We start from the raw sequence: 14,568 nt of genomic DNA on the forward strand, positions 1-14,568 counted from the left end.
TTCAATTTGCACAATTTCAAATGTAAAGGAAAAAATTAAAAAAATATATACAACATTGACAAAAAAATAATTCACCAAAATACTAAGTTCCTCCAATATCCAGATCAGAGTCATATTACCACTTGCAAGTATGATACTCTTTTAAAAAACAGGCTATTCAGCTCTAGTCTAGCACTGTGGCTTGATAGAAATGTCGAGGCTGCCCTCACTAAGGACAAACTGAAAACCTAGGAAACACATGTGCATTCATCAAGAAATTGTATTAGAAAAGACAGCAAGTCATTCAATCATAAATTCATCAGTTATGCCAAAGAACATTGATGGATTCTTTTTGTTTAATAAACTATCTACCTAAAGCATGGAATTTTAACAAAAGAATCCCTATGAAAAGCTTGAAAATAATAAACCTGAAAAAGTCTATTGTCTAAGACTGTAAAGTACTTTTATTTTATTGGCTTTTTGACTTTAATTCCCAGAAGTTCTATAAAGGAAAAAACTATTTAGTTCTTTGGGTATCAGTTGTAATGAAGATTCGTTTATAGACCTGCTACATTGACATGGCTCCCCTAATAGCTCAAGCCAAGCAAATTATCCACAATCACTAAGTCTTGAAAATTAATCACTCATTCTCACCGAAGTTTTAATGAACCCTTCCTAATTGATATCTTCTACTCCTTTCAATGAGGCTGTCAACTGACTATGCTTATATCCTCCATAAGAAAATAAGGTCATAAATGTGGAACTAGAGATACAAAATTCCCCAAAAGCCCCCATCTCTCACTACTTGTAACTCCTTTTATTAAATACCCAAACCTTAAGTTCATGAATGCTAAGATTATATCTGACATATAGAGAAGCATTGTGGCTAGGGGTAAAAACTACTCTGTTTAATGAAAGAAGATCTGGAAAGAAGATCTCTAATGATACTTAGCAGTTATATGACTGTAGTAAACTCTTTTAACTTCTCAGAGGCTATGAAATGGGATTTTTTTTGGGGGGAGGCTAAACCTATGATTTTGTCTTTGAAAAAACTCTCTAAAACACATTACCAAATTATTCTCCAGTTTACAGTTTAAGAAAGTTGCTTAGTGGTACTGAGAAGGCAAGAGATCTGACCAGGGTCATGCAATCAGTTTGTGACCTACTTGCTGGGATATGAGTCTAGGTTTTCCTTATTTGCAGGCTTATTCTAAGTTCACTACATTAGACTTGCTATAATTTTTTGAAACTAAGTTTTGATTGATATTTTTTCCCTCTTGACCCTTTACTTTTAAACTCTATTCCAGAGACTATTTTTTTAGAGAGGAAAAAAGTTAGCAGAATTCATTAATACACTGAAAAGTACAATAAGTATCCTACCACCTCCACAAATGAGTAGTAGGAAATGTCTTCTATCTCTGCATTCAAATTTAACTTGATCTTTATAATATATTTACATTTACTTTTAATTTTTTGAGCTATTCTTTATATTTACATCGTTATAGTTATAGATGTGGTTTTCTTGGCTCTGCTTACTTTACTCTGCATCAGTTCTAATAAATCTTTCTATGCTTTTCTGTATTTTTTACATATATCATTTCTTATAACACAGGAATATTCCATTTCTTTCATGTGCCACAATTTATTTAACCATTCCTAAATTGAGGATATTGACTTTGTTTATAATTCTAAGCTATCACAAAAAAGTGCTACAGTAAATATTTTAGAGTATATATGGTCATTTTTCTCTTAAAAATAGCTTGCTTGGCTATAATCCAGGTAGTGAACTCTTTGGTTCAAATGGCATGACATTTTAGCCATGTTATTTGCATAATTTCTAACTGTTTTTCAAAACAGTTATACTACTTAACTTCATCAATAATGTATTACTGTGCCTGTCTTCCCATAACCCCTCTACCATTGACTATTGCAATTTTTTGTTATTTTTGCCAAATTGCATACTATGAAATGAAACCTCAGAGTTGTTTTAGATGCATTCCTCTTATTATTAATGACTTAGAGTATTTTTTCTTGTGATCATATATAATTTGCAGTTTCTTTGAGAAATGTTTGTTCTTTTCCTTTTGGCCATTTCTCTATTTGGTATTAGTCTTATATACATTTTTAAGTTATTTATATATCATGGATACCAAGTCTTCAACAGAGAAATTTCATAAAAATATTTTTACTAATTAATCACTTCCATTTTTATCCTAAATACATTAATATCTGTGTAGAAGATTTTCAGTTTCAATTAATCTAAATTATTCATCTTACCTTTCACATCCATATCTTTTTTGGTTAAGAACATATCTCTTTTACATTGCTATGAGAGGTCTTTCTCTTCTGATTATGTTATAATATGATCTTTAATATTAAGACCACTTATTCACTATCAGAAGGGAATTTGTATTTTTATTTTATCAATCAGAGATTTAGACTTCCCTTCCATTTGTTTTGAATTTGGGTCAATTAGCAACTAGGGAATTGATCCCACAGGCACTGCCACCCAGGGTGGTGCCAGGCTAATTGAGGAATTGTGATTGGTTCCTGGGGAGTGAGGTAAGAGAGCTAATGGGTGTAGTAAGGATTTATAAGATGAGACTCAGCAGGAAGCTGGAGGTGGGTGGGTTATTTTCTGAGGCTGAGATTCAGAGACAGATACCAAGTTGTTAGTCTCTGGATTATTAGGCTAGGAAATTCTTCAACTCCTTTCTATATTTCTCTCTTATTTTCTTTTTCTTATCAATAAATCTAGTCATGTAACTTAGGGGTTAATTACAATTTTTGGCGACCACACATTCTAACAAGTATACTACTTAAATGTATTATATATAATATGTGTTGTAAGGTGTTGGTCTAAGGCTAATTTATAGTTTGACTGCTTTCTAGTTTAACCAGCAGCTTTTCTTTTTTTTTTCTTTTTTCTTTTAAACCCTTAACTTCTGTGTATTGACTTATAGGTAGAAGAGTGGTAAGGGTAGGCAATGGGGGTCAAGCGACTTGCCCAGGGTCACACAGCTGGGAAGTGGCTGAGGCCAGATTTGAACCTAGGACCTCCCGTCTTTAGGCCTGGCTCTCAATCCACTGAGCTACCCAGCTGCCCCCAGCAGCTTTTCTTTTTTAAAAAAATCAAATCATTTTCTGATGTTAACTTATGTTTTACAATTTATCAAGAACAGTACTGGTTTTTTGAGATCTATTGTTTTTGAATCTATCTTTTCTAATTTTCTCTGTTGATCTCTCTTTTATTTAATCAATATCAGATGCTTTATAATATTGACGTCTAAGAAATGCCACTTCCCTCTCATACTTGCTTCTTTTTTTACCATTTTTCTTGATAGTCTACATCAGTGGTTCCCAAACATTTTTGGCCTACTGCCCCCTTTCCAGAAAAAATATTACTTAGCCCCCTGGAAATTAATTTAAAAAAAAATTTAATAGCAATTAATAGGAAAGATAAATGCACCTGTGGCCATCACCACCCCCCTGGATCGCTGCAGCACCCACCAGGGGGCAGTGGCACCCACTTTGGGAATCACTAGTCAAGATCTTTTGTTTTTCCAAATGATTTTTTAGATATTTTATCAAGTTCTATAAAGTATCCTCACAGTAATTTGATTGGTATCGCATTAAAATTTTAATTAATTTTGATAGTATTGTCATTTTTATTATATTGGAATGGTCTAGCCATGAGTTCTAAATATTCCTCTATTTAAGTAGTCCTTTGTTTCTTAAAGGATTACTTTGTAATTGAACCTGTGTAAATCTTCTGTGTACTTAGTAAGGTTGATTTCCAGATATTTTGTGCATTTGGTTGTTATTTAAAATTGAATTTCCCTCTGCATTATTGCCACTTGGATATTGTAATTATTACATAGAAATGCTACTGATTTTTGAGGATTTATTTTGTAACCTACAACTTTGTGGAAGCTATTATCTCAGTATCTTTGTTGATTCCATAGGGTTTTCATATAAACCATCATATCATCAGCAACAGGAAGAATTTTAGTTCCTCTTTATCTACTATTATTTCTTTAATTCCATTCTCTTGTCTTGTTGCTATTGGTAGCATTTTGAAAATTATTTAAAATATAGTAAGGAGAGTAGGTATATTTGTTTTACTCTGAGGCTTGCTATACTTTAATCATGAGAATTTTATGAAAATGAAAGGCTTTATAAATCATGAATAGTGATAATAATGATAATGATAGAAATGTTAATATATGTATATTTGTAAACATACACACATGTGAATGTGTGTATATATATTATATATATTGTATATATAATATATATATATGGTGTATATATGATGATTTAATGTTTGAAAAGTATTGCCTTTTTTTTATTTTTATTTTTTTAGACCATTACCTTCTTGGAGCCAATACTCTGTAAGGGTAGGCAATGGGGGGTCAAGTGACTTGCCCAGTGTCACACAGCTGGGAAGTGTCTGAGGCCGGATTTGAACCTAGGACCTCCCGTCTCTAGGTCTGGCTCTCAATCCACTGAGCCACCCAGCTGCCCCCATTTGAAAAGCATTTCATATGATCGTCTTTGGATGGTCATATTATGTGACCAGCAAAGCAACTCTGGGAAGTAGCTGCTATTATCATGACTCTTTTATAGATTCCAAAATTCAGTCAGGCAGAGTTTAAGTAACTTGTCTAGGGTCATGCAGCTAATTTACTTCTAAGTTAAAATTTCAACTGAGGTCTTCCTGACTCCATTCTAGTGACAAGACAACTCAGCTATCTAGTAAGTATTTGTTGTGCTTGTTGATGGAGTGAAATGAAGAGCATAGAAGCTCAGTGATATTCAGTGAGATTTATGAAATCAAAATAAATTTAATAATCAAGTTTTAATTGTTTTTATGTGTAGGCGCCTGGATTCCAATGCTCTGGTATGTGACTGTGATCTAACATGGCTGGGACAACTTTTAAAAGGCTATGCTCAGAATGGCCACACTCAGGCAGCTGCAACCTGTGAATATCCCAGAAGCCTTCAAGGGAGATCAGTTGCTTCCTTAGCAGTTGATGAATTCAACTGTGGTGAGTCCTTTTTATAATATCTTACAGATTTTGTGTTCTCCTTTTCTTTAGTAAGACTTTCAGTAACATAAGCTTGGTTAACTAGCCACAAAAATATGTTGTTGAAATGCTATTAGAATGTTATTTTTAAAAGATATATAGTTCTTAGCCTCATGTGCTTTCTTTCCTTTAAAGAGAAATTTTAAAATCTAGGAAAAATCTTTAGAAACATCTCTTCCAACACCCTTATTTTATAGATAAGGAAATCACATTCTAGGAAGTTAATGTGATCTAGCCAAGGTAGGAGAGGTGAGCTCAGATCTGAGGTCTTCTAGCCCACAATCCAGTGGTCTTTCCACTCTCCCACACTGTCAATTAAGATAAGCAATTATATTAATAGTGATTTTGAATTATAAAGTATAAATGTTTATTTAAGTCAAATTATGATTTTATGTCTATTTGGTATTAGTTATTGAGTTTATGTTTTGGGTCTTGACTGCACTAAGAAAATATATGTATACCAAACATTTTATATTATTACCATTGCACTAATTTCAAAGTCCTGAAATTTAATTTGTCAATGTGAAAGATGAAATTATTTAAATAACTATGTGGTGTAAATTCTTGAGGTAATGGAAATCTTTAAACACTAAGGACACTGACCTTGTAAATAGACAGTTTTCAATATATTTATCAAGAAAAATGTAAGATTTTTGTACAAGTCTGTTTATCTATAATCTCTTTGGGGTACAAACCCAACAGTGGTATGGCTGGATCAAAGGGCAGGCATTTTTTTTATAGCCCTTTGAGCATGATTCCAAATTGCCAGCCAGAATGATTGGATCAGTTCACAACTCCACCAGCAATGCATTAATGTCCCAATTTTGCCACATCCCCTCCAACATTCATTACTCTACCCTTCTGCCATTTTAGCCAATCTGCTAGGTGTGAGGTGATACCTCAGAGTTGTTTTGATTTGTATTTCCCTAATTATTAGAGATTTAGAACACTTTCTCATGTGCTTATTGATACTTTTGATTTCTTTACCTGAAAATTGCCTATTCACTTCCTTTGCCCATTTAACAATTGCAGAATGGCTTGAATTTTTATACAATTGCTTTAACTCCTTGTATATTTGAGTAATTGGACCCCTGTCAGAGTTTTTACTTATAAAGATTTTTTTTCCAAATTGTTGTTTCCCTTCTGATTTTGGCTGCATTGTTTTTGTTTGTACAAAAGCTTTTTAGTTTGATGTAATCAAAATCATTTATTTTGCATTTTGTAATTTTTTTCTAAATCTTGCTTGGTTTTAAAAATCTTTTCTTTCCCAGAGATCTGACAAGTATACTATTCTGTATTCGCTTAACTTATTTATAGTTTCCCTCTTTATATTCAAGTCATTCACCCATTCTGAATTTATCTTGGTGTAGGGTGTGAGATGTTGATCTAAACCTAATCTCTCCCATATTGTTTTTCAAATTTCCCAGCAGTTTTTGTCAAATAGTGGATTCCTGTCCCAAAAGTTGGGCTCTTTGGGTTTATCATACACTGTCTTGCTGATGTCACTTACCCCAAGTCTATTCCACTGATCCTCCTCTCTGTCTCTTAGCCAGTACCATATTGTTTTGATGACTGCTGCTTTATAGTATAGTTTAATATCTGGTACTGCTAGGCCACCTTCCTTCACATTTTTTTTCATCATTTCCCTTGATATTCTTGATCTTTTGTTATTCCAAGTGAACTTTGTTATAGTTTTTTCTAATTCAGTAAAAAAGTTTTTTGGTAGTATAATAGGTATGGTGCTAAATAGGTAAATTAATTTGGGTAGAATGGTCATTTTTATTATGTTAGCTCATTCTACCCATGAGCAATCAATGTTTTTCCAAGTGTTTAGATCTAGTTTTAATTGTTTGGAAAGTGTTTTGTAGTTGTTTTCGTATAATTGCTGTGTTTGTTTTGGTAGATAGATTCCTAAGTATTTTATGTTATCTAGGGTGATTTTAAATGGTGTTTCTCTTTCTACCTCTTGCTGCTAGGATGTGTTGGAAATATAGAGAAATCCTGATGATTTATATGCATTTACTTTGTATCCTACAACTTTGCTAAAGTTATTGATTATTTCTACAAGCTTCTTAGTTGATTCTCTATGATTTTTTAAGTAGACCATCATATCATCTGCAAAGAGTGATAGCTTAGTCTCCTCATTGCCTATTTTGATACCTTCCATTTCTTTTTCTTCTCTAATTGCTACTGCTAGTGTTTCTAGTACTATGTTAAATAATAGAGGAGACAATGGGCATCCTTGTTTTACTCCTGATCTTATTGGGAAGGCTTCTAATTTATCCCCATTGCATATGATGCTTGTTGATGGTTTTAGGTATATACTGTTTATTATTTTTAGGAAAGATCCTTCTATTCCTATACTTTCCAGTGTTTTCAATAGGAATGGGTGCTGTATTTTGTCAAAGGGTTTTTCAGCATCTATTGAGAGAATTATGTGATTTTTGTTTGTTAGATTGTTGATATGGTCAATTATGTGGATGGTTTTCCTAATGTTGAACCATCCTTGCATTCCTGGTATAAATCCCACCTGATCATGATGGATAATCCTCTTGATCACTTGCTGGATTCTCTTTGCTAGTATTCTATTTATGATTTTTGCATCTATGTTCATTAGGGAGATTTATAGCTGTGCTTTTTGTGGTGGCAAAAAACTGGAAAATGAGGGGATGCCCTCCAATTGGGGAATGGCTGAACAAATTGTGGTATATGTTGGTGATGGAATATTATTGTGCTCAAAGGGATAATAAATTGGAGGAATTCCATGTGAACTGGAAAGAACTCCAGGAATTGATGCAGAGTGAAAGGAGCAGAGCCAGAAGAACATTGTACACAGAGACCAATACACTGTGGCAAAATAGAATGTTGTGGACTTCTGTGCTAGCAGCAATACAATGACCCAGGACAATTCTGAGGGTTTTATGGAAAAGAACGATACCCACATTCAGAGGAAGAACTGCAGGAGTTGGAAACAGAAGAAAAACAACTGCTTGAACACATGGGTTGAGGCGGACATGATTGGTGATGTAGACTCGAAACTACCACACCAATGTAACTATCAACAATTTGGAAATAGGTCTTGATAGATGACACATGTTAAATTCAATGGAAATGCGCACTGGCTATGGGTGGGGAGGGGAAGTTGGGGGGTGAAGGGGAAAGTAAGAGCATGAATCATGTAACCATGTTAACTTTTCTAAAAAATAAATAGATAAAAATATGTAAGATTTTACCATGAATTGAGATGTTGTTTTTTTAATTAATAAGAAGCAATTAATGAATGAAGAAGGTCTATGTCCACATGATTCATCATTTTCCTTATCAAATCTGATTTATATAATGTCATCATCTTCCTTCAAAACTTATGGTGGCTATTACCTGTTGGATCACATCTAAACTCCAAATAGAATTCAGAGCAGTTCATTATCTGCCATACTTTGTACCCTACCTATACAGTCTCAACTAGTAATCCCTGCTGCCATACCCCCTTTACTCTTACTAGTGGGATATTCTTAAATCTTTAATTTATATTTTCCTGCTTATGTGTCTTAACATAGACAGTTTTTCTTTACCTAAAATACGTTCTTATCTCTTTCCTACCATTTCATAGCCATCACATCCTTTAAATCCTGATTCATGGCTCCTTTCCTCCAAGAAGCCTTCTTTGACTAACCGGTATAAATTGATCACCTTACTCTGATTTTTCTCAGTTCTTCAGTATAGTTTGTACTATATTGTTGTTATATTAGATATACTCTCCAGATGGCTTTTCCACATTTATTTTGTTATTCCATCTATGTTGTAAACTCTACAGGGATAAGCATTATGTTTTCTATTTTTAAAATTTTTTATCTAGTATGATATGTATGCAGTAGGCATATTTATTAAGCATCTATTGTGCCAGACACTGTACTGAGCTGAGGTTACAAGAGAGTTAAAAGACATTTTCTGCTTTCACGGAATACACAGTTAGATGGTGGTGATAACATTCAAACACTATGTTCATACAAATCATAGACAAGATAAATTGCTAATAATCAAAGGAGAAAATTAATTAATAGAGAATGAATAAATTTTCATTATTTCTTGGCTATAATAGTGAGTGATCACTGATCAGTTAGCATGATACACTTTGTTTTAGGGATCATAATGATAGCTAATTACAGGTCAATCATAGAAACCAGCCACACAACAGAGAGTGAAATTACATGTACTCTATGAATGTCTTTCATTATATTCTGATGCCTAACAGTGGTATGGAGGTGATCCTAGGATCTAAAATTCCAAGTAGGCTAGTGGTGAGCAAATTTTGGCATATTTTATGTAACATGAATACATATAATGAATTGCACATTTTACATATCATGAAAAGGCTTGATATTTAGTCCTAAGCATAACCTATACATCTGGTATCTGAGGACTAAGAAAGCTAAGTTTACAGAGGCCAAGCTGGCCACAAGATGATGTATTTTTTTGGTCGTACCAACTCTGTAAGAATACCTACTAAGTCACAGAAGCATTGGAATCTTCATTGAATGAGGGAGTAGCTATCCTGGAGAAATCACAATTCCTCAAAGTATTGAGGCATGTAGATGTTGTGACTCATGAACTTGAATAAAAAAACATTTAACAAATTCCTTAAGGGTACTTGAAAAAAATCTATCAAAAATGAAAACTTTAGCAAAGTTTCAAGATATAAAATTAACTGACAGAAATTATCAGCATTCCTCTAAACCACCAATAAAGTCTAACAGCAAGAGATGGAAAGATGAATCCCATTTAAAATAACTGTAGGCAATATAAAATACCTGGGAATCTACCTGCCAAGACAAACCCAGGAGCTATATAATCACAGCTATCAAACACTTTTCACACAATTAAAATCAGTTCTAAACAATGGGACAACATTAATTGCTCATGGATAGGCTAAGGCAATATAATAAAAATGACAATTCTATCTAAAATAATTGACTTCTTCAGTTTGATATCAAACTATCCAAAAATTTATTCAAAGAGCCAGAAAAATATTTAAAAATTCTTCTGGAAGTACAAAAGGCCAAAAATAAGAATGGAATTAAAGAAAAAATATGAAGGAAGGTGGCTTAGTTGTACTGGATGTCAAACTCATTATAAAGTAACAACCATCAAAATAATCTGATACTGGCTAAGAAGTAGTGAGCAATGGAATAATTTAGGCATTCAACACACAATAGTAAATGATGATAGTAACCTAGAGTTACTTAAAGATCTAAGTTCTTGGAAGAACTCATAATTCCACAAAAACTACTGAGAAAACTGGAAAATAGTATGGCAGGAACTAGACACAGTCCACATCTTTAGCTATATACCAAGGTAAAGATTAAATAAATACATGATTTAGAAATAAAGGATGAAAGCATAGAAAATTAGAGGACATGGAACAGTTTACTTGTGAGAGCTATGGATAAGGGAAGAATTTATGTCCAAACAAGATATAGAGAACATTATAAAAGATAAAATAGATATATTTGCCTACATTAAATTAAAAAAGGTTTTTTTACAAACAAAACCAAAGCAACCAAGATTAGAAGGGAAACAATAATATGGAAAAAATTATAGCAAATGTCTCTGACATAGACTTCATTTTGTAAAAATAAAGAAAACTAAGTCAAATTTATACAAATACAAAGAATTCTCCAATTGACAAATAGTCAAAGGATATAAATGGGCAATTCTCAATAGAAGAAATGAAAACTACTTTTAATCATATGGAAGAATGCTCCAAATCACTTTTAATCAGAGAAATACAAATTAAAACAACTGAGGTACCACCTTATACCAATTAGACTCGCTAATATGACCAAAAAAGGAAAATGATAAATGTTGGAGGGTATGTGGAAAAATCAGAACTACAAAATGAGGCATCCATTCCAGAGAGCAATCTAGAGCTATATCCAAAGGGCAATCAAAATTGTGCATACCTTTGACCCAGCAATAGCACTTCTAGGTCTGTATCTTAAAGAAATCAAAGATAGGGGAAAAGGACTTACTAGTACAAAAATATTTATAGTTAATCTTTTCATGGTGGTGAAGAACTGGAAACTGAAAAGTTGCCCATCAATTGGCAAATGACTGAACAAATTTGTGGTATATAATTGTAATGTAATATTAATGTGCTGTAAGAAATGATGAACAAAATGATCACAAAAAAACAACCTCTGGAAAGTCATATAAAGTGATGCAAAATGAAGTGAGCAGGGTGGGCAGCTGGGTAGCTCAGTGGATTGAGAGTCAGGCCTAGGGACGGGAGGTCCTAGGTTCAAATCTGACCTCAGACACTTCCCAGCTGTGTGACCCTGGGCAAATCACTTGACCCCCATTGTCCACCCTTACCACTCTTCCACCAAGGAGCCAATACACAGAAGTTAAGGGTTTAAAAAAATGAAGTGAGAAGGACCAGGAAAATGTTGTTACATAGTAATGGCTTTTAAGTATGATGATCAACTCTGAATAACTTCATTATAATCAGCAATGCAAGGATCCAGAACAACTTTAATGAACTCAGGACAATAAAAGGACATCTATTGTTATAGAAGGAACTGATGGAGTCTGAATGTGGATGGAAGCATTCCATTCTGCATTTATTTCCTCCATAAATTTTTCTCTAGTGGAAGTGATTTGTACCTTCTTTCATAGCATGATGAAAATGGAAATATGTATTGTATGATAACATAGGTACAATTTATACCACATTACCTGCTGTCTTAGGCAGAAGGTGAGGAATGGTAGGGGACATGGATTGAAAAAGTCAACCAACAATTACTAAAAATTGTATTGACATGTAATCTGAAAAAAAAATTAATCAAATCCCCAGAATGTTCTATTTCTAAAGCAATATTTTTATGTAGCAGATTACTTTAAAAACTAATCTTGAGGAAAGAAATATCACTTTATTAATTAGTAAATAGGAATATAGATGTTTTTTCAATAATTATTTTAAAAATTTCACATGTGCTATATTTGCAACGCAAAGGAAAATGACCCATAACATTATTTTTTGACAACTCAGATCGTCATTATTAGCACAACTAATTAGCCTTATGACAGAAGGCTTAAGGAGAAGAGGGATTCATTTCCTATTATGGACATTAGCTAATTTTTTTCTTTAACTGTAGACATAACAAAACCCAACTATGAAATCAGATGAAAAGGAATATATCATGAAAAAATATACTCTAAAACTATTTTGAACTTTGTGAAGATGTACTGTATATTTCTTTTAAATGTGGTAATCTGGAAAGAGTGATAATTTTGAAGTCAGACAACCTGGATTCACATCCTAGCTTGCCTCTTTCTGTCTGTGTGACTGGGCAAGTGATTTAACTTTTCTGTCTCAGTTTCCTTTATCTGAAAAATGAGGGAGTTAGACAAAATTATATCTAATGTCCTTTCCCATTACAAATCTTTTATCTTATAAGATGATCTTTGGTTTCTATAAATTGATAATATGATAAATGACATAAATTCATATCAATTAAATAAAAATTCTGTGATGATGGTAAATAGAAAAAAATGGCTTATACTTTACGTTTTTAAACTTCAAAGTATTTTCATCTACATAATTTCCTGTGATACTCTATAAAGTATGTAGTGTTGCTTTCATAAGCCATATTTTATAGATAAGATTTAGTCTTTGGTAAAGCAGAAAGAGCATAAGCTGTAGAATTCAAATCCTGTTTACGTTGCATTTTGCATTTGACATGTTAAGAAAGTCACTTTATTTCCCTGGATGTAAGTTTCCTCAGTTCTAAAATGAGGATTTGGGATAGATGGTCTTTCTGGTGCTGCATCTACATTTTCTTCATATGCTACCTCTTCTCTTCACTGACTTGCCTCCATTCTGGTTCAGGACTTCATTACATTATTGTCTGAGGGTTATTCTTTCTGACACAAGTCTCTCTCCACTCTAGCTCATCATCCTCACAGCTGTCAGATTGATCTTTTTAAAGAAAATATCTCACCTCCAGGTCCATTCAATAGACTGCCAGGGTTCCCTATTATCATCAGGATCAAAATTAAATCCTCTTTTTGCCCTTTAAAATCCTCCATAAACTGGTTTATATCTACTTTCCCATGCTTCTCACACTTTACACCACCTTCCAAACCCCCCGTATTCTTTGATCCAATGCCACTGGCATTTTTTCTGTCTCTCTCACATGTCCATCTCCCATCTTCTAGTATTTTTATTGTCCTACATGCTTGTGACTTTCTCCTGACTCATTTCTATTTCCGGGCTTTCTTGATATCCTTCAAATCTCAATTAATGTCTTATTTTCTATAAGAAGTGTTCCTCCTCCTCCTTAATCTTAGTGCCTTCCTTCCAATTTGGATTTATTTAAGCTGTTATATTATTATCTGTTAAATGTTGTTTCCCCCATTTGATTGAATTATACTGAGAGTAGGGATATTTTTTTCTTTTTTTTCTTTTGTTGTCTTTGTATCTTGAGTGCTTAGCATGGTACCTAACAAAAAGTAGAAACTGAATAAATCCCAGTTGACTAACTTCTTTCCTTTTTTTTTTCTAAACGAAGCAATCAAATTAAATTTATGATTTAATAAATTGGAGTTCTGATGAAGGGAGTCAGATTGACAAAGATTTTTACAAATTTTCCTCTTGATTTCTTGGCAGATGTTGCCACATAATATGGAAGGATCTTTATGCCAGGAAGGCTTTAATAATAACTTGAGTTTTGAGAAATTGCAAAGTATAAAGAGAAAGTATAAGATTTATTGTTTAAAATATATGGTTATCTGAACAATGACTTCTCCCAAATTTAATTGGTTAGGATATGAGTCTTTTCAGAAGAATCTTAAACATGCTTTATTACAATTAAATATAAAATGCTTTCATGCTGCTAGCACTCAAACTTTAGTCTCTGGAAAGGGAACATTAGCTTGCATTGGTAAGCATTTTTGTTCACCCAGGTTTAAGGATTAGCCTATGAAACCCCAAGTAAAATGCATAAACTGGGTGGTTAGAAAGCTAATTGACCAGGAACAGTGCATGTAAAACTGTAAGTTTAATTTAGCTACTTGGTTTGAAAAATTGACCCATAAAATTCAAACCTTCCCATAAATACAGTTACTTCGAACTTTTAGAAATTAGAGCACTCAGAAAGCTTGACTTAAAATGCCGCACTGCAGATTTCTTCATGGGTGTGAATCTTTCAACAGTTAAATACTTGAAGCAAGCAAAAATGTTTCTAATTACCAAACAAAATACAGCTGAAGTGACTAAAGGCCTTTAAGTATGTAAAAATGGTGATGAAAGGATTGGGTGATAGTTTCATGAATTTCTTGTTAGCTGATGAAACCTTGTGTAAACTTTGCTTTCACATAAGCCTCACTTACCAAAAGAGCTCTAAATTTTCCTCTAGTTCTTTTTCAGCAGCCTCTGTGGCATATGGTGAAATATTAATCTTTTAAGACTTCTCCTAAATCAACTTAATTCTTTTGTTAC

The 14,568-nt window shown here is 33.1% G+C and overlaps 1 protein-coding gene across 1 annotated transcript in view; it reads left to right on the plus strand.

Annotated features, from left to right (window-relative positions):
• The window catches only part of PXDNL (peroxidasin like), a 361,514-nt gene that overhangs the window by 195,802 nt on the left and 151,144 nt on the right, over nucleotides 1-14,568 (plus strand). The window contains exon 7 of the mRNA XM_044682749.1: nucleotides 4,861-5,030. Coding sequence (XP_044538684.1) covers nucleotides 4,861-5,030 — 170 coding nt within the window. The remainder of the gene's footprint in view (nucleotides 1-4,860; nucleotides 5,031-14,568) is intronic.

The sequence above is a fragment of the Gracilinanus agilis genome, chromosome 1 (genome assembly GCF_016433145.1).
Source record: "Gracilinanus agilis isolate LMUSP501 chromosome 1, AgileGrace, whole genome shotgun sequence".
NCBI lineage: Eukaryota > Metazoa > Chordata > Mammalia > Didelphimorphia > Didelphidae > Gracilinanus > Gracilinanus agilis.